General features: G+C 43.6%; 1 protein-coding gene across 2 annotated transcripts in view; it reads left to right on the forward strand.

The window, feature by feature from the left end:
• The first annotated feature begins 2,179 nt into the window (after nt 1–2,179).
• The window catches only part of HEBP2 (heme binding protein 2), a 29,225-nt gene continuing 9,920 nt past the window's right edge, over nt 2,180–21,484 (forward strand). The window contains exons 1-4 of one of the 2 annotated variants that reach the window (XM_077486768.1): nt 2,180–2,313; nt 12,261–12,353; nt 16,017–16,155; nt 18,373–18,553. In XM_077486768.1, the coding sequence (XP_077342894.1) occupies nt 12,267–12,353; nt 16,017–16,155; nt 18,373–18,553 (407 nt within the window). In that variant the 5' untranslated portion in view covers nt 2,180–2,313; nt 12,261–12,266. The remainder of the gene's footprint in view (nt 2,314–12,260; nt 12,354–16,016; nt 16,156–18,372; nt 18,554–21,484) is intronic. The other variant, XM_077486769.1, reaches the window with a different exon arrangement.

The raw sequence follows: 21,484 nt of genomic DNA on the forward strand, positions 1-21,484 counted from the left end.
CACTCAGCCCTGGTTTACATTGATGCGATTTGATCCAAATAAACGGCAATTGGCGGCAATGGCAGCTTCTGAATTAGTGTGTGACGCCACATTTACGGCGCCGCACCGATTCCCAAAAGTAGTTTATGTACTAATTTTGGCGATTTTGGGGTGCGATTTCGATTGACATGTGTGCAGAAATCCACACAGATGTCTCTGAAATCACCCCCCAGTCGGGATTGAAATGCGGGAATGAGATTGTGTGAATTTAGCTGAACTTGCACGATTTCATTCCCGTAGTCAGTGTGAACCAGGGTTTAAGCCTAGTACACATGATGAGATTATCAGACAAATGATCGCCTGTTTTCTTTTTTTCTTTTTTTCTTTTTGCATGCTAGTCTCCAAATCGAAAATGAAGAGGTTACTAAAGCCTCATACACACTATTAGATTTTCTGCAGATTTTTGTCTTCAGATTTACCAAAACCATATAATCTGAAGTCAAACCTTAATTCCACATACACACGGTTGGAATTTCAGCAAAAGACCCATGATGAGAGCTTTTCATCGGAAAATGCGACCAGGTGTATGCTCCATCTGAATTTTGCTGGCCGAATTTCTGCCAGCAAAAGATTGAGAGCAGGTTCTCAATTTATCAGACGGAAAAAAGTTCTATGTATGTCACCGCATTCTTGACGGTCGGAATTTGGTGTGACCGTGTGTATGCAAGACAGCTTGAGTGAAATCCAGTCGGAATTGCGTAAAGAAAACCATCAGGCCGCGTACACACGCGGGGACTGTTCGCCCAACTTTGTCCACTGAACAGTGTTTCGGCGGACAGTCCGCTCGTGTGTGGGCTTCAGCGGACAGTCTGACGAACAAAGTTTTTCGGAAATTCCGTAAAACTGTCCGCTGAAACTTGGTTTGAGCGGACAGTCCGCCCGTGTGTAGGCTTGTTCGTCAAACTAAGTTCCGCGCATGCTCAGAAAGGATTTACACGGCGAAGGTTGCATTGCAGTGTATAGGACGTCGTATTTCTAGTCCCGTCGTACGTGCCGTTCACGTCATCGCGCAAGTTTCAGCGGACTGTTCGTTCGTCGTGTGTGGCCAAGTCCGTCCATGCTAATTTTGAGCGGACTGTCCGCTCAAACTGTTTGACGAACAAAGTTGGGCGAACAGTCCCCGCGTGTGTACGCGGCCTCAGAGCTTTTTCCGACCAAAATTCCGATCGTGTGTACGCGGCATAAGAGTTTCAATTTGTATGCAATCAGGCAGGCCCTTGCACTATACGGTTTTGGGAAATCTGAAGACAAAAATCTGCAGAAAATCTAATAGTGTGTTTGGGGCTTTAAAGGGGAGGGAATTTTTTTTTAAAAAGTCAGCAGCTACAAACACTGTAGCTGCTGACTTTTAATAAGCACACTTACCTGTCCTGGGTGGCTGCGATGTCGGCCACCCGACGCCGACCATCTCTTGGCTCTCGGGTCCCGGTGCTGCCATTCCAACTAAGGGAAACAGGCAGTGGAGCCTTTGCGATTTCACTGCCCATTTCCTACTATGCATGCGTGAGTTGCGCAGCTCTTTGTGAATGGGGCGCGCTGTGTTCTGGGACACACACAGTTCCCAGAACACACTGCCCATTCACTAGAAGATGACGTGAAGAGGAGAAGATTGAAGATCACTGCGGAATAGGAAGAGGCAGATTAGGACGATCTGCCTACCAACAGGCATCTCTAGTAAGTTAAAAAAAAAAATTCCCTCCAATTTTTTAGGAACATTTTTATTCTTTTTTTTTGTTAAGAGTGGCCCTCCACTTTAAGTACAAAAATTATTGTATGACAGAATAAAAATTCGGAAGTGATGTCATGTATTTGTATTGTATTTTCAGACGAAAACTGTACCGATTAAACAAAAATCGTACGATCTGGTATCGTATGACAAAAGTTTTCATGTGTGTTCCAAAAGCTGTGTACTAACGATCAGATTATCGTACGATCACGATTAAAGGGAGATTTTTTTTGTATGATTTTCTGATCTTGTGTAGGGGCCATAAGGATCCCACAACACAAGAGTGCATAAGCCTTGTCCTGCATAGAATTCTCTCTGCTCACAATGTCCTATATCAGTGACACAGAGGAGTGGGGGACGGCCCCGCCTGTCTTTATGTAAGGAGCAGAATGCCAGGCGGTGTAACGATTTCGGTTACAAAAGCAGAGCTTATCTAACCACACAGGCCCCGCCCCCTCAGCCCAATGTATAAGGCAGCAGTGACAGCTGCCCCGCCCACAACACCGAGTCACTAACAAGAAGGATCCCATCGAGTGTCATCTGTGCAGGTCAGAGCTTATACATTACACTCGCCTATACGTGTCAGGGGGGGGCTTGTTTATGTGTATGATGACAGCATTTGAGCCTGGAGCATTTAGAATTAGGATCCTCTTTTTATATTGTTGTTATTTGCCATATTGGCACAAAATTACAGCCTATCTAAACCTAAGGACAAAAACTGATAGTATTGCAGAATGCTGGTCCTTAGATGTGATTGCTGCATTTGTTTTCTTTTTTCCCTTTAGTCTTATTATCATACATGTTATTGCAAAACAGTGTGGGTTATTTATAAAAGGCAAATCCACTTTGCACTGCAAGTGCACTTGGAACTGAGGTTGCTCTCAGTCTAAGGGGTAGATCTGAAATGAGGGGAAGCTCTGCTGATTTTATCATCCAATCATGTGCAAGCTAAAATGTCGTTTTTTTTTATTTTCCTTGCATGCCCCCCTCGGATCTACAGCGACTTTACTTCCAAGTGCACTTGTAGTGCAAAGTGGATTTTCCTTTAGTAAATAACCCCCCCCCCCCCCCCCCCCCCCAGTGTACAAATCAAATTATTCAGGAAAAGCGGTGCAAGAGGGACAATAATTGTGCAGGTTAGGCGACATCTGTTGGTTTACACAATGCAACCTGATGCTGGCCCATACACTATACGAAAAATCGGCAGAGAGGACGGGAAGTTATCTGATTATTGGCTGGATGAACAGATTTTTTTTTTCACTTATCGAACAGAAATAATAAAACTCTTTAAAGATTATAAAACTGTATATTCAACAGACCAAAAGGGGGCAAATATGAGGAATTCATTGTTAGAGTTTACAGACACATTAACTATTTAGGGCTCATGCACGCTGCAGCTCAAAGAAGCTCAAACAAACGGCTCCTACAGGCTTTTGAGTTTTTTTTTTTTTTTTGGAGCTCATGTTTTCTGCCTGGAAACTCCCTTCTATGTTAGCCAATGTGTCCATGAACACTATGGGGGTTATTTACTAAAGGAAAATCAATTTTGCACTCAAAGTGCACTTGGAAGTAAAGTCGCTGTAGATCCGAGGGGGGCATGCAAGGAAAATAAAAAAAACAGCATTTTAGCTTGCACATGATTGGATGATAAAATCAGCAGAGCTTCCCCTCATTTCAGATCTACCCCTTACATTTACAGTGACTGCACTTGAAAGTGCACTTGCAGTGCAAAGTGGATTTGTCTTTCGTAAATAACCCCTTATGACTTTTTCAGGAGTTTACAGGCATATGCTTCAGCAGGCAGAAAAAGCCTCCCCACCAAACTCATGTTTTTGAGAGGAGCTTTTCTAGCAGAAAAGATGCCCAAGTGCCAAAAACATGTGAAAAAGAACGGAAGAGCATGAAAAAGCTCAAAGAAGCTCGAAAACGCACAAAAAAATAGGAAAAATTAGCTGAGAAGAGGGTTGGTGAAGAAAAAATGCTTATGCTCAAAAAAGCTCAAAGGAGCTTAAAGAAGCTCAATAAAAACATGCAAAAGAGCCCAAAAAAGCACAAACTTTGAGCAGAAATAAAAGCTCAAATGCGTGTAAAAGCAGCTTTTTTTTGAGCCGCAGTGTGTATGAGCCTTTACTGCTTTTACTGTATTAAACGATATCTAACTTCAATAAGAAAATTGTAAAATAACGCAGGCTTCAGATGTGGTGTCTGCATTAGTTTTCATTTTTTGGTCTGTGTATGTTTTCTGCAAGTACAGAAAAATAGCCTGTTGATCCTACCCGAAATACTGTTTCCTTGTAACTTCCTGTGAGATGAACTGAAATCTCGGCCAATGTAACTAGCCTTCCTGGCTATATTTTGTGAACTACAGAGCACCTCCTCCAAAATGAGATGAGGAGAGAGGGAGGTGTTTGTAGTCCAGGTCAGGAGAGCAGCCTACGGTGACAATGCTGCTCCTCCATAGATACAGAAGGGGAAGTGAGTATTGTCACTCTAAGACAGGAAATGTGTTACTGGCAGGATCAACAGGTGAAAATAAAGGAAGAAAAAATAAAACTAAGCAGCCATCACATCTTAGGATAAGCTGCAATATATTACATTTTTGTTCTTCAGTTTAGATACACTCTAAGCCCTTGTACACACGGTTGGACATTCCGACAACAAAATCCGTCGGATTTTTTCGGCCAGATTTTGTCCGAAACTGGTGTTGCATACACACGGTAGACAAAGTTGTTGGAAAATCCGATCGTTCAGAACGTGATGATGTTCGTTCGTTACGACGGGACTACTTTGTGGCTAGTAGCCAATAGCTTTGGTCTCATAATTTGATCTGATCATGTGTGGCACTTTGTCCAATTGGAATTCTCTAACGATCAGGCAAGGTCCGATCGGATTGCGTTGTCGGAAAATTTTAGATCCGGCTCTCATACTTTGTTGGTTGGACATTCTGACGAAAAAAGTCAGATGGAGCCCACACACAGTCGGATTATCCGACAACACGGTCCGATCGGACGTTTTCCGTCGGAATTTCCTACCGTGTGTACAAGGGCTAAGAACTGTCTGTACAGTATCTGATTGAACATTGCATTGCATATAAAGTGACCCTGTCCCCAAGTGACCCCAGGTCACTTGCCTGAAAGATCAACTTGTAAAATCAGTCTGCATATGTGCCAGCCTCTGTAGTAAAATGCTGCCCTCTCTTGGGTAGAGGCAAAGTGGCAGCATTTCAATACACAGGCTGCTGGAAACATATAGTATCTCACAAAAGTGAGTACACCCCTCACATTTTTGTAACAATTTTATTATCTCTTTTCATGTGACAACACTTAAAGAGGAAGTAAACCCTTCCAAACAACTTGGACCTATAGGTAAGCCTAGATTAAGGCTTACCTGTAGGTCCAAGCAATATCTCCTAAACCTATATGGTTTAGGAGATATTTGCCCGAAAATGGGCACCGCTGTCTACGGCGCATGCGCCGTAGACAGCGGCGCGCAGGCGCACTAAATGCGGCAAATCCAAGAATGGATTTGCCAAATTTGTCGACTCCCGTGCGCATGCGCGGGAGTGACGTCATCGCGGCTTCGCCGTATGACAGCAACGGAGCTGCGAGGCGCGACTCCCGTGCGCATGCGCGGGAGTGACGTCATCGCGGTTGCGCCGCTGTCATTGGTCGGAGCTGCGAGACGCCACCAGCAAGATGGACGCGGTGGACTACAGGGATCAGCGGCGACTTCGCTGGCTCCTGTGTCAGGTAAGTGACACATAATGAGCTACTATGCGATGCATAGTAGTCCATTATGCTTTACCTTTGCAGGGAAAAAAAGAGGAAGTAAACCCATCAGGGTTTACTTCCTCTTTAAGAAATGACACTTTGCTACAATGTAAAGTAGTGAGTGTACAGCTTGTATAACAGTGTCAATTTGCTGTCCCCTCAAAATAACTCAACACACAGCCATTAATGTCTAAACCGCTGTCAACAAAAGTGAGTACACCCCTAAGTGAAAATGTCCAAATTGGGCCCGATTAGCCATTTTCCCTCCACGGTGTCGTGTGACTCGTTAGTGTTACAAGGTCTCAGTTGTGAATGGGGAGCAGGTGCGTTACAATTTGGTGTTATCGCTCTCACTCTCTTACTGATCACTGTAAGTTCAACATGGCACTTCATGGCAAAGAACTCTCTGAGGATCTAAAAAAAAGAATTGTTGCTCTACATAAAGATGGCCTAGGTCAGGGGTGCCCAACCTTTTGAGGAGCGACTTGGTAAGCAGTCGCGGGCCACAATGAGCGTAAAGAGGGGATGGCAGGTCTGTGTCCACTCTGCATATGTAGAGCTGACACGGATGCAACCCGCTCTACCCTAAGGGCCCTCCGATTCTCCCAGACAGAAGGGGACAGATCCCCTTCTGTTTTTTTTTTGTTTTTTTAAGGAGATCGGATTGCAGATAGACGGGTGCAAATGGACATGAGTCTGTTTACATCTTCCGCTCTATAGAGGTGAATGGAGAGTCCGTTTGAGTCCACCTGAAAAACAGACAGGTGGACCCAATCTGACCAATCATGTGAAAGGGGCCTAAGGCTGCTTTCACACTGATGCACAGCGGTTTACCTGCTCCTCAACTGACTTCAATTTTCACTTCTTTCTCAGATTTCCTACTGCTGGCTGGTACTGCCGGTGGGTACTGCTGGCTAGTGCTGCTGGCAGGTACTGGTACTGTTGGCTGGTACTGGTACTGCTGATGGGTACTGCTGGCTAGTACTGCTGGTGGGTACTGGTACTGTTGGTTGGTACTAGTACTGTTGACTGGTACTGCTGGTGGGTACTGATACTGCTGGCTGGTACTGGTACTGCTGGTTTATACTGATGACTGGTACAGATGGTGGGTAGTGGTACTGTTGGCGGGTACTCTGGCTGGTACTGGTACTGCTGGTTTATACTGCTGGCCGGTACTGATGACTGGTAGGGATGGTAGGTACTGGTACTGCTAGCGGGTACTTCTGGCAGGGACTGGTACTACTGACTGGTACTGCTTGTTGGTACTGGTACAGCTGGCTAGTACTGGTAGTGCTGGTTAGTACTGGTACAGTTGGTTGGTACTGCTGGTTTGCACTGGTACTGTTGGTTGGCACTGCTGGCTGGTACTGATACTGGTGGCTGCTGTCCCATATCGCGGGTTCCTGTGTCCTGACCCACCACCCTCGAGCATAAGTGTGACAGAAGGATGCAGCTGCAGTAGAGAGCAGAGCCGATACTTCCTGTCACAGGCGGAGTACATTTGGTATATATATACATTTTGGTTTTATATATATATATATATATATATATATATATATATATATATATATATATATATATATATATATATATATATATATATATATATATATATATATATATATATATATATATATATATATAATATATATATATTATACAGGAAGCACAGGCTCTGCTTCATCTAGCGGCGGCTCCGTTCTTCGCACTAATACTCAGAGATGGCGGGTCGGGAACCCGTGATCTGGGTTTGCCGACCCGCCATCTCAGAGCAAGACATGGTGGGCCACATCAGAGCACCCGTTGGGCACCCCTGGCCTAGGCTATAAGAAGATTGGCAAGACCCTGAAACTGAGCTGCAGCACGGTGGCCAAGACCATACAGCGGTTTAACAGGACAGGTTCCACTCAGAACAGGCTTCGCCATGGTCGACCAAAGAAGTTGAGTGTAAGTGTTCTGCATCATATCCAGAGGTTGTCTTTGGGAAATAGACGTATGAGTGCTGCCAGCTCTGCTACAGAGGTTGAAGGGGTGGGGAGGTCAGCCTGTCAGTGCTCAGACCATACACTGCATCAGATTGGTCTGCATGGCTGTCGTCCTAGAAGGAAGCCTCTTCTAAAGATGATACACAAGAAAGTATGCAAACAGTTTGCTGAAGACAAGAAGACTAAGGACATGAATTACTAGAAGCTTGTCCTGTGGTCTGAGGAGACCAAGATAAACTTATTTGGTTCAGATGGTGTCAAGCGTTTATGGCGGCAACCAGGTGAGGAGTACAAAGACAAGTGTGTCTTGCCTACAGTCAAGCATGCCGGTGGGAGTGTCATGGTCTGGGGCTGCATGAGTGCTGCCGGCGCTGGGAAGCTACAGTTCATTGAAGGAACCATGACTGTCAACATGTACTGTGAGATACTGAAGCAGAGCATGATCCCCTCCCTTCAGAGATTGGGCAGCGGGGCAGTTTTCCAAAATGATAACGACTCCAAACACACCTCCAAGACGACCACTGCCTTGCTAAAGAAGCTGAGGGTAAAGGTGATGGAATGGTCAAGCATGTCTACAGATCTAAACCCTATTGAGCATCTGTGGGGCACCCTCAAACAGAAGGTGGAGGAGCGCAAGGTCTCGAACATCCACCAGCTCCGTGATATCGTCATGGAGGAGGGGAAGAGGACTCCAGTGGCAACCTGTGAAGCTCTGGTGAACTCCATGCCCAAGAGGTTTAAAGCAGTGCTGGAAAATAATGGTGGCCACACAAAATATTGATACTTTGGGCCCAATTTGTACATTTTCACTTAGGGGTGTACTCACTTTTGTTGCCAGGAGATTTAGATAGAGTTTAGATATGGCTGTGTGTTGAGTTATTTTGAGGGGACAGCAAATTGACACTGTTATACAAGATGTACACTCACTACTTTTCATTGTAGCAAAGTGACATTTATTCAGTGTTGTCACATGAAAAGATATAATAAAATATTTACAAAAATGTGAGGGGTGCACTCACTTTTGTGAGATACTGTATATAACAAGCCTGATCCTTTACAAGGTGTTAATTGAGTATGCATGTCCAAGGGGTGACAGGGTCCCTTTAACACCAGCGTTGAATTAAATGTACCACGGCTCTTCTAATTGGATGATGTATAAGGGTTAATGCGCAGACTTTTGTGTTTTTGCTCCTGGAATTCTAAAGGATTTGAAATGCAATCCATGTACATGTGATGGTGGCAGATAATAATGAACAGATGCTTCCAGGAACAGGGGAGTGCATATGAATTGCATCAGATTGAGGCTGGGTTCACACTATTGCAAATTGGATGCGTATTCCCCGCATTCATTTAAAATGGGTGTGATTCTACAAGAAGCATATGATTATCCTAATTAATAATTTATTTGTTACAGGTATATAGGGCCTATGATTTGTTTAAATACTGTATATACAGGATTACTTTTCATAAGAACAGAAAGCACAGCCAAGAAAGTATTGTTCATTAGTAAAATACAGGGATAAACACCCCAATTACACTGCAAACACATTTTGCATAACATACTCTGGAAACATAATTTGACACTGATCATTCTGCTTAGTACTGAGGTCAGTAGTATGTAGGGCAGTGTACAGGGGTTATTAGTATATAGGGCTGTGTACAGGAGGTCAGTAGTATGCATGGCAGTGTACAGGGGTCAGTAGTATGCAGGGCAGTGTACAGGGGTCAGTAGTATGCAGGGCAGTGTACAGGGGTCAGTAGTATGCAGGGCAGTGTACAGGGGTCAGTAGTATGCAGGGTAGTGTACAGGGGTCAGTAGTATGCAGGGTAGTGTACAGGGGTCAGTAGTATGCAGGGCAGGGTACAGGGGTCAGTACTATGTAGGGCAGTGTACAGGGGTCAGTATTACATAGGGCAGTGTACAGGGGTCAGTATTACATAGGGCAGTGTATAGAGATCAGTGGTATGTAGAGCAGTGTACAGGGGTCAGTAATATGTAGGGCAGTGTACAGTGGTCAGTGGTATGCAGGGCAGTTTACAGAAATCAGTAGTATGTATGGCAGTATACAGGGGTCAGTAGTATTTAGGGCAATGTACAAGGGTCAGTATTACATAGGGCAGTGTACAGGGGCCAGTAGTATTTAGGGCAGTGTATAGGGGTCAGTAGTATTTAGGACAGTGTATAGGGGTCAGTAACATGTAGGGCAGTATACAGGGGTCAGTAGTATGTAGGGCAGTGTACAGAAATCATAAAGGGTTGGACATGGTCAGCAACAATACTCAGGTAGGCCATGACATTTAAACAATGCTGAATTGGTACTAAGGGGCCCAAAGTGTGCCAAGAAAATATCCCCCGCACCATTACACCACCACCACCAGCCTGAACCATTGATACAAGGCAGGATGGATCCATGCTTTCATGTTGTTCACCCCAAATTCTGACCCTGCCATCTGAATGTCACAGCTCAAATCGAGACTCATCAGACCAGGCAATGTTTTTCCAATCTTCTGTTGTCCAATTTTGGTGAGTCTGTGTGAATTTTTGCCTCAGTTTCCTGTCCTTAGCTGACAGGAATGGCCCCTGGTGTGGTCTTCTGCTGCTGTAGCCCATCTGCTTCAAGGTTTGGTGTGTTGTGTGTTCAGAGATGGTTTTCATTTTCTCCATCAGCTCATCCCCCCACAGGTAAAACCTTTTGTTTCAACTTGACCCTCTCTTCTAGATTGTAAGCTCTAACGAGCAGGGCCCTCTGATCCCTCCTGTATTGATTTGTATTGTAAGTGTACTGTCTGCCCTCATATTGTAAAGCGCTGCGCAAACTGTTGGCACTATATAAATCCTGAATAATAATAATAATAATATACTGCATACCTTGGTTGTAACAAGTGGTTATTTGAGTTACTATTGCCTTTCTATCATCTCAAACCAGTCTGCCCATTCTCCTCTAACCTCTGACATCAACAAGGCATTTTTGTTCACACAAGCGTGACTCACTGGATATTTTCTCCTTTTCAGACAATTTTCTGTAAACCCTAGAGATGGTTGTGTGTGAAAATCCCAGTAGTTTTTGAAATACTCAGACCAGCCCGTCTGGCACCAACAACCATGCCATGTTCAAAGTCACCTAAATTCCCTTTCTTCCCCATTCTGATGCTCAGTTTGTACTTCAGCAAGTCGGCCTTACCATGTCTAGATGCATTGAGTTGCTGCCATGTGATTGGCTGCTTAGCAATTTGTGTTACCTTACCAAGCAATTGAACAGGTGTAGCTAATAAAGTAGCCGGGGAGTGCATATACTGTGTGTATCTATCTATCTATAGATATAGATAGAAGATAGACATATATATATATATATAAAATATAGAGAGAGAGAGATAAATATAGAGATATATATCTAGATATATACTGTAGATATATCTATAGATATAGGTATTGATGAAGAAGTCCTGCATAGCCTCAAAACTCTGCACCTGTACTTGTGTTGTGGTGACTTTAATAAATGTTTGAATTATTGGTTATAGATCCATGGAGTGCCAGCGACAAATGTTCTTATCTACCCTCTATAGTGGTAGTAAACCGCTGTGTGCTTTTTTTTTTCCTCTGACCTGCAAGGTAAGCCATAATGTGCTAGCATCGCATACTAGCACATGATTTGGAACGTACCTGAAAACGAAGCCTTCCAGTGATACAATGTCATCTCTGGAGGCCGTTTCCATCTTCACCCGTCTTCCTTCTGAGTCCGTGGACTCCGGCTATGTGAGTGGCCGAAGCCATGATGATGTCACTCCAGTGCATGCATGGGGGAACTGCTGTTTATGGCACAGGATTCTGAAGGAACGGTCTGGGTGGCCATTCCTTCAGAGCACATGCACAGTGATGTATAGTAAATATCTCCTAGACCTAAACGGTGCACATATAGGAGATATTTACAGTACCTATAGGTAAGCCTTATTATAGGCTTACCTGTAGGTACAAGTCAAAGATTGAAGTTTACAACAACTTTAATAAATGTTTGGATTATTGGTTATGGATCCATGGAGTAACAGCGACAAATGTTCTTATCTACCCTCTATACTGGCTGAAATTCTTCATCCTAATGCCGCGTACACACGGGCGGACTGTATGGCCTACTTAGTCCGTCGAAACACATTTCAGCGGACAGTCCGCTCGTGTGTGGGCTTCAGCGGACTTTTTCAGCGTGCAGTCTGGCGTACTAAGTATTTCGGATTTTTCGAAATTCTGTCCGTCATACTTTGGTTTCAGCGGACAATCCGCTCGTCAGTATGCTAGTTCGACGGACTAAGAATGGCGCATGCCCAAAAAGGATTTACACGGCGGAAAGGTGCTTTGCTGTGTATTGGACTTCCTATTTCTAGTCCCGTCGTACGTGCTGTACACGTCATCGCGCAAGCTTTCGACGGACTGTTTGTGCATCCGTGTGTGGTCAAGTCCGTTCAGTCGAAAGTTTGACAGACTGTCCGTCGGATTGTATGATGGACTAAGTACGCCATACAGTCCGCTCGTGTGTACGCGGCATAAGGCTAATGAACTCCACCTAAAACAAAGCATATTCCAAGTCAGATTACCCATGTACTCATACCAAATGATACAACTACATATAAAGGCTCCCGTTGTAATATAACTTTTATTTCCATTATCTAGGTTACATAATAATGTAACATGTGTTTGACTATATAAATATTTTATTTTATATATCATCATATATCATTTTTTTCTTTCAGCCAAAAATGTTTAAGACGGTGAAGCAAGTTTTATTTTCCTCTGGAATTGAGAACCCGAAGTGGAAAGCTTTGGAGAGTAAGGTAAAGTCAAATGTATGTTTGTAAAATACAACAGTTGCTCACTTTTACATTATTTCATGGTACCTATCCACCAACACATAATAATGTACTAATAATATATTTCTCCTTTTCCAACAACCAATCGGTTCCCTTAATTTGCTGGGATTTTCTCTCACTTCCTGTTTATGGCTATAAGGCAGGAAGTTAAAGCGGGAGTCCGCCGGGAGTTCCGCTATTTTTTTTTTTTTTTAAAGCCAGCAGCTACAAATACAGCAGCTGCTGACTTTTAAAATAAGGACACTTACCCGCCCAGCGCGCCCGCAATGTCGGCACCTGAAGCCGATCTCTCGATCGTCTCTCGGGTGCTGCCGCCGCCATCTTGGGTATGGGAATCAGGAAGTGGAGCCTTTCGGCTTCATTTCCCGGTTCCCTGCTGCGCATGCGCGAGTCGCACTGCGCAATAAGGATGGACCCGCTGCCTCTGGGATCTGTGTGTTTCCCAGCAGGCAGCGGGGGACTTTCGGAAAGGGGCGTAGATCTACACCCCTTTTCGCAGAGAGCTATCCTGGAAGTGGGTGCAGATACCTGTACTGTACAGGTACCTGCACCCCCCTCCCCCCTGAAAGGTGCCAATTGTGGCGCCGGAGGGGGGGAGGATTCCAATGAGCGGAAGGTCCACTTTAGGGTGGACCTCCGCTTTAAGGTAATTCTCCTCAATGGTACAAAGATGGCAAAAATAAACCTTACAGGGGTTGTAACCCTCCCTTACTTTATCCAACATGCAACAAAAATTGTGCCTATAGTTCTACTTCAACAGGTGGACAGTACAGTCTGCAGCCAATATGTTAGTTTGGGGAATGGAGGGGAGAGGGGGAGGAGCAGGGTGTGCTTTGCCATCCTAGTTTATGTGTGTTTCTATTGATGCACACAGTGTAGGGAGACATGACTCTTGCATGCAAGGATGACTCCATAAGATGCTGCAAGAGAAAGGAGCCACCCTGAAATGAGAAACCTAGGGCAGCGGCCATGGCAAAAACTCAATAAATTTTTATTGGTTAAACTAGATGGTGTTTTTTTTTTCAACCAGACTATGTAACTATGTAATTTGAGCCATAGGCTATGATTACTATGACTTATTCTTATGATTTGCAAAATATGCAAATTTCTCAAAATAATAGAAAACTAGTGTATATAATAAATAAAACCTTAAGGCTTCTTTCACACTCTGGCGGGCGGGTGCCAGCGGTAAAGTGGCGCTATTTTTAGCATCGCTTTACCGTAGTTTTAGTGGCGTTATTCAGCCGCTAGCGGGTGGTTTTAACCCTCGCTAGCAGCCGAAAAAGGGTTAAATCTGCCCGCAAAGCGCCGCTTGTGGGTTTGAGGTGCTGCCCCACTGTTTTCAATGGGAAGGGGCGCTTTAAGAGCGGTGCATACACTGCTCCTATAGCGCTGCAAAGATGCGGCTTGCAGGACTTTTTTGACCGTCCGTCAAGTGCACCGCTCCAGTGTGAAAGCCCTCGAAGCTTTCACATTGGAGTGAATTGAGCGGCTCTTTCAGGGCGCTTTGCAGGCACTATTTTTAGCACTATAGCGCCTGCGAAGCACCTCAATGTGAAAGGGGCCTTACAGCAAATATGAAAAATGTCATATGAAAATGGTGATACGAAGGTTATGCTTCGTATATACTATATATAGGCAGCAGATCGGTAGATTGTAAAGTATCTCACAGCAACACTCACAACTCTTTAGTGAAGTGGCCAAATCTTAGACCCCTTTCACATTGAGCTGCTTTTCAGGCACTTTTTTTAGCGTAAAAGCACTTGAAAAGCTTGCGAAAACCTATTTTCATTGAAATCAATGAATGCTTTCCACACTGGGCCAGTGCGCTGGCAGGGCGGTGAAAAAACACCCCTCTCCATTGAAATGAATGAAAAGCTCTTCAAAAGCGTCTGAAAAGCTCTGTGTTTTACTGGCAGTTTACAAGAGCCACAGTGTGAAGGGCCTAAGGCACTTGTAAACAAACTGCCAATAAAACATTTGAGTGCTTTTCAAGAGCTTTTCAGGCACTTTTGAAGAGCTTTCCATTAATTTCAATGGAGAGGTGTGTTATTTCACCACCCTGCCAGCCCACTGCCCCAGTGTGAAAGCATTCATTGATTTTAATGGAAATAGGTTTTCATGAGCTTTTCAGGAGCTTTTTTTTAGGGTGAAGACCCCTTTCACACTGGGGCACTTTGCAGGCGCTCCAGCGCTTAAAATAGCGTCTGCAACCCTTTCACACTGGAGCGGGGCGCTGGCAGGATGCTCGAAAAAAGTCCTGCTAGCAGCACCTTTGGAGCGGTGATGGAGCCGCTCCTGCCCATTGAAATCAATGGGGCAGCGTGGCAATACCGCCGGCATAGCGCTGCTGTAGCAGCACTATGTGGTGGTTTTTAACCCTTTCTCGGCCGCTAGCGGGAGTTAAAACTGCCCTGCTAAAACGGCTGTAAAGCCACCTCCCCTGCCCCGGTGTGAAAGGGGCCTAAAGCTCCTGAAAAGCTCCTCAGTGTGAAAGGGGCCTAAGTGATAGAACGCCAGCAATGCAGACAGTGGTAACACTTCTGATTCACCAGGCTTTGCTTCTTGGAATTGGAAATTGCTAGTTCAACAGCTTGCTCTGCAAGTGATGCTTTTCGATAAATGACAGTACATTTACTAACCAATGTTTGGAATCACAGGCAAGGAAGGGTGCTTGGGAAGGCATTGCTTTTATTTCTCCAGTATTTCTCCTCCGCTTCTAAATTATTACAATAGTACAGCCTTACCTATGAGGCATATATATAGATCTTTCTATACTTGAAATTGGAAGGCCAGTGGCTCCTTCTGCTGTCAATCAAATCATGGGAGGAGGGAGTAGGGGGCGTGGCTGAGCCGTGCTTCGTGTGTGCCACCATAGTACACAGCTTGCTATAGGGGCACACTCTGGGAAGGAGGAATGGACAGCGCCAGAGAAGGAGACCAGAATAGGCGGTTCAGGGCTGCTCTGTGCAACACCATTGCACAGAGGAGGTAAGTAAAACTTCTTTTTTATTTTAATAATAAAAAAGAAGGTATACAACCGCTTTTAAATTCAATATTTTCGATCGCACATAAACTGAGTTGAAAATGTAAATGAGCACGTTAGAAACACAAGGCTTGGGCTGTGTTGAGCTTGTGTAAATGGGTAAACAGGGCCTCGTTATTTGTCAGTTTTACTATCCTCCAGTAGCACTGAAAAGCATGTCAGTTATCAGGTTGGCCTCTGTAGGTGCCTTATACCCTGACAGGAGACTTTGTTTTTGCAGCACACATCTCTGTGATAAAACGGCACTATAAGGCCTTGTATACCACCCCCAATGGCTCCCCTTTAAGCTGCTAAGGCAGCAGACTGGGGTGTACACAAGGCATGGCTTGTAATGCACGTGGTTGTGGCACATATTTTTAGGGGTTAAAACAGGTGTTGCAAAGGCAGCAAAACACCTCCTCACTGCCTGTCAAATGTCCTTTGAAAAGTGATCCACCTGTGTAAATAAGTCCTAATATAAAGTGTTGATGTTCGGATTCCTACAATGGTTGTTCCTCGATGGTTTTCTTTGAAATCTGCTTTTTTTTTAAGTTGTTTTATTAGACATTTTTTGACAAACTGTGCTAAGTCAATCTTTTTTTTTTTTCTTGCAGTCTTCAGATTATGAATTGCGACAATATGAACCTGCAAAGTGGGTGAGCACCGAGGTGTCATCGGTGAAAGAATGGGACAGCGCTGTTAGTACAGGCTTCATGCGTCTCTTCGGCTATATTCAGGGGAGCAATGAAAAAAGTAACTACCTTCTAATCCATATATTATTAATGCACTAATTAGGAAGAGCAAAATTGCTGATTGAATATGCTGAGTTAATTACTAAGGGACGTTCCACAGTATACATGTGTCCTGGATGCTTATGAGTTCATTGATCCCCCTTGCTGAGTGCAATCCAACACCCCGCCCCAACCATATCTACATTGTCAGCTTGACAGTTCCAGTTCTGGTCTGTAAACGAAAGCAGATTAAGTGTTCTGTGAACTGATACTGTGGCAAAAAAAATGTTAAGTGGAAAAAAAACCTTTTTTTTGTGTTTTTACTCCTTTTTTTTTTTTGTTTGATAAGTAACTCAAAATCCAATCTTCCTTTCTTCCTCTCTGCTATTCTTTTTTTTTTCTTTTTCTTCTTTTTAATATTTCAAAGCATTTCTATTATTTATTCTGTAAAGAGATATGTACCCATTACATAATTTAAGTGCTACAAGACAGGTCAGTGTATAAAATTTCAATCTTGTAGCTGCAGGAATATCATTTTAAAGCTACCAGTTTCCAGAGAATTTTTTTTTTTTTGGGGCTTTAAATTAATTTAAAATTAAATAATCTGAGAAAATACTACCTAAAAGTATTTTTTTGTAAAAAAAAAAAAAAAAAAAAAAGTATTGCTATACGGTAACATAAGTAATGTGTTTGGTAAACAAATGTGTATACACATCTAGATTCTGTGTCTATATATTTACGGAAAATAAATAATTAATGGAGTAGAATTAGTTAATTCATTGCAAAAAAAGAAGACTGCATTTCTTTCTGAATTGTTTATATATATATATATATATATATATATATATATATATATATATATATATATATATATATATATATATATATATATATATATATATATATATGAGATATATGAGATATATGAGATATATGCTAGATAGTGTGCGACACTATATATTGCACACTATCTAGCACCATCTGTCCTGTGTTGTCTGCAGTTGTGGTGTTTCAGATAGTAGACCTCAATCACATTTGCCTGACAATGTATTTATCGAGAAAGATAAGAAAAATTATGAAGTTGACTTTTTCTTAGTGGAGCTAGCCATAGCTGCTTGTGGCTGCTTCTATTAAGATTATGAGCAGCAGTATTCAGTAGCAGCACTAGATGGCAGCATTGTGCTCTCCAGTTCTATCATTGATGATCTGCTGTGCAGGATTTCTACAATTTGTGTCTCACGCTACCTAGCAAGCAGAGTTCCAACCACATTTTTTTTTTTTTTTTTAAGGCACCCACTCTGCTGGTATGAATTTGATTCTCTAAAACATGTTCTATTACATGTCTTTTTTTTTTTTTTACTAACTTTTGTTTTCTCCCTGCTGAGCGCTTCCATCTTGATTGTGGGCATGTGAAGCCCACTAGGACTGTGTTCCGTGATAAGGTGCTGCTGGCAATCCAGCATGCACCTCCTGATCATGTGCATTACACAAAGGGCGTAGTCCAGGGATTGTATCTGGTTGCCATCACAAGGGGCGTTGTCGGAGGAAGTGGCGCTTGGATCCGCTTTGCATCGTGTAATTTCTTATTTGGAAATAACACGATGTAATCATGCGGCGATGCCCACTGACTCCTGGGAATGATGACGCACATCTCCCAGGAGCAGAGGCGCTACAGGAAATGAGGTACATCGCCGCGGCCCCGAAGGAGGAAGAAAACACCATACACCCTAGCAATAAAAAAAATTCCCAAATGCTGTGCAACTTGCGGGACTGTAGACATTGAGACCCCATTCACACCTGTGCATTTTGTAGCTTGAAGCCTGAAGCTACAAAACGCTAGAGGGGAAAAAATCTATTATTCTCAATGGAGATGGTTCACATCTCCACTCCATATCGCCTGAAGCCGAACGCCTGAAGCTCAAACAAGTTCCGGACCCTTTTTTGTCGCTTGAATTGAGCAAATTTGGGCGTTTTTCTTCTTTTAACATTGGTGACCTTTTGCCCTGCACAAAATCGCGGCAAATCGCGTTAAAAAATGCTGCAAAGTCGCGGTAAATTCGCACAATTTTCTGCTTGAAAACGCTATGCTCAGGTGTGAATGCAGCCTGATGCTGAGTTTAAATTATGGGTGGAATTCTGCTTTAACATTGGAAATATTTGAAGTGTTTTGATCACTTGAAAGATTTTAAGTTATATTTTATGAAGAACTATAAAACTTACAGCTGTTTATTTTATGCAGAAATGAGTGTTGCCATGACTGCCCCTGTGACCACATATGTACAGCCAGGAGAAGGGCCAGCATGTGAATCCACAATTACCGTTTCATTTTATATACCATCCGAGCAACAGACTGATCCACCCAAACCTTCTGAAAGTAATGTATTTATTACAGAAAGGCCAGAGCTTACCGTCTATGTCAGGTAAACTTACTTGTTTCTATTTTTATAACTTTATTTATGTAAACAATCTAGAGAAGTACATCATTTATATAATAGCAGTAGTAGATGTAAGACACTGATTAACCACTTAAGCTCCAGAAAGTTTTACCCCCTTCCTGACCAGGCCATTTTTTGCGAAACAGCACTGTGTTGCTTTAACCACTTAAAGGGGTTGTGAACCTAATGCATGAGGTGAAAACACATCTGGCAGTGACCGCCCCCCCAGAACCCACCCCCCCCCCCATTTTACTTACCTGAGCCCTGGAACTTGACCCGGCTGGGACCTGCTGTTTCGCTACCCGGGGTTCTCAGCTCTTGATTGGATAGATTGATAGCAGCGCAGCCCATTGGCTCCCGCTGTTGTCAATTATGCTCATACAATGATGTGGGTGACGCCGAATGCTGGATTCGGGAGCATGCACTCAAGATAACCCCTGGACTCGTAAGAACGGTTCTCCTAGGGGGTTATCTGATGTGGGGAGGAGCCGCAAGAGCCGCTGGGGGACCCCAGAAGACGAGGTTCAGGGCCACTCTGTGCAAAACGAGCTGTACAGCGGAGACAAGTATGATAAGTTTGTTATTTAAAAAATCCCACTTAGAGAACACTATCACTTTATACAAATAAGACACTTTTACATCTCTCACTTTAGTCTTACCCCATCCGCCCCACCCACCTCCTTTGAACAGATCTGTAGTGACTCCCCCAAAAGCAAGGGCCTTATATTAGTTCTCTAGAGAACAAAATGACGGTCATTGCAATACTTTCTGTCTCACGTTGTATTTGTGCAACGGTCTTACATAGGCACTTTTTTTTGAAAAAGTACACTTTTTTGAATAAAAAAGTAAGAAAACAGTAAAGTTAGTCCAATTTTCTTTTTTATTGTGAAAGATAATATTACACAGAGTAAATTGATACCCAACATGTCACGCATCAAAATTGGGCCCGCTCGTGGGAATGGCAACAAACTTTTACCCTTAAAAATCTCCATAGGCGACATTTAAAAATTTCTACAGGTTACCAGTTTTGAGTTACAGAGGGTATCTAATGCTAAAAGTATTGCTCTTCATCTGACGATCATGGTGATACATCACATGTGTGGTTTGAACACCGTTCACATATGCGTTTGCTGGAACGGGGCACTTTCATTTTTTTATTATTATTTATTTTACTTTTTATTTTTTATTTTGACCCTATCCTTTAAAAAAAAAATTGGGTCATTTTTTATTCCTATTACAAGGAATGTAAACATCCCTTGTAATAGAAAAAAAGCATGACCTCAGATCTCATATTTAGACTAAAATGCAATAATTTAAAAAAATGTAAAACAATATGTAATTTGAAAAAGAAAAGATTCTCCTTTTAAGAGCATTGGGTGGAAGTAACGTTTGACGTTGCTTCCGCCAGTCAATGCTATGGATCCGAGTGGGGGTCATCCATGGGCGTCCGCAGAACTTTTTCCAAGGGGGGGGCATCATTTTAAGGCCACTCATGCTCCGCCCCTTTTCGACAATCTCATGAAAATCTTTCCACTGGTAATACATATGTGTTATATAACAGATAATTCATCTTCACTTTGTATTGGAAGTTACTCTGGTGGCTGTGTTCCATGCCCATATAGCCTAGAGAATGTACATCTTTTTACATTGCAATACATCTGTTGTGGCCATATTTTGATCTCATACTGTCACTGTATAGGCTGTTTTCATAAAGATAAAAATATGGCAACAACAGATGTATTGCAATGTAAAAAGATGTACATTCTCTAGGCTATATGGGCATGGTACGCAGTCACCTGAGTAACCTTGCGGACGCCCATGCTTTCAAAAACCAGCCCTGGAAAAAATTTCATACCAGCCCCACAGCATTATTATACCAGCCCAACAGCATAACGTCATTATTTTCTTGTTCATGAAAGGGAAAACCATACATTTTACCACTTAATAGTGGTAAGTGATCAATCATCAAGGGGGACCCCAGGAACTCAGAACGTGGGGGGGGGGCACCTTCTACAGAAAGAATACTCAAAGGTAAGGGGGGTGGGTTACTAATATAAGGAGGAAATCCTTTATATCAGTGCCCCTTACATTATCGTATTCACTCCCCCCTTACATCAGTGACCCCCCCCCCCCCCGACTGGCCTGGCGGTGCTTTCACTGACATCCTCTCAGGTGCACTGTGCAGGGCTCAGTCAGTCGGCTCCAGCTTGGTGGCTCTGGTTTTATCCTATAGTCTCCTGTCCACACAAGTCTAACTTCTCCCATGACCCCCATCCTGGCGGTGCTCCCACTCTTGACTCCTCTCCAGACTCCCTCAGAGACTGCAGACATGCTACAGGAGATGGTCAGAGTCTGCAAACTTGATGCAAGAGCTCAATGCAGCCTCACCAGTGCCCATCAAATGCAGCCTCACTGTGCCCACCAATGCAGCCTCACTGTGCCCACTAATGTAGCCTCACTGTGCCCACTAATGCAGCCTCACTTTGTCCATCAAATGCAGCCTCACTGTGTCCATCAAATGCAGCCTCACTGTATCCATCAAATGCAGCCTCACTGTGTCCATCACATGCAGCTTTACTGTGCCGTGAATGCAGCCTAACTGTGTCCATCATTGCAGCCCCTCCTGTGCCCCATGTCCCAGTCTGCAGTCCCTGTCTGCCGGAAGGTGTGTTGTTGATGCTTGGTACGGTACCTTGCATGCCAGCAGGATATCCATGATGGCCAGCAGCAGGCAGGGTCTGTTCTCGTTTTGGATGGGGACTGTGCTCCTTCCAGAGGATCTGTCTGCTGTGAGATGGAGTGGTCCCTGGCCACCTGGACCTTCAGCTGTCCTCATTTTCCAGCCCCAGTCAGCCTGTCCTCTGGTCCTGGGGAAGTGGAGAGCACTGGGTGGGAGTTGGAGAGAAGGGGGAGCAA

Source organism: Lithobates pipiens, unplaced genomic scaffold, assembly GCF_037356315.1.
Source record: "Lithobates pipiens isolate NorthernLeopardFrog02 unplaced genomic scaffold, aLitPip1_a1.2 Scaffold_18, whole genome shotgun sequence".
Taxonomy (NCBI): Eukaryota; Metazoa; Chordata; class Amphibia; order Anura; family Ranidae; genus Lithobates; species Lithobates pipiens.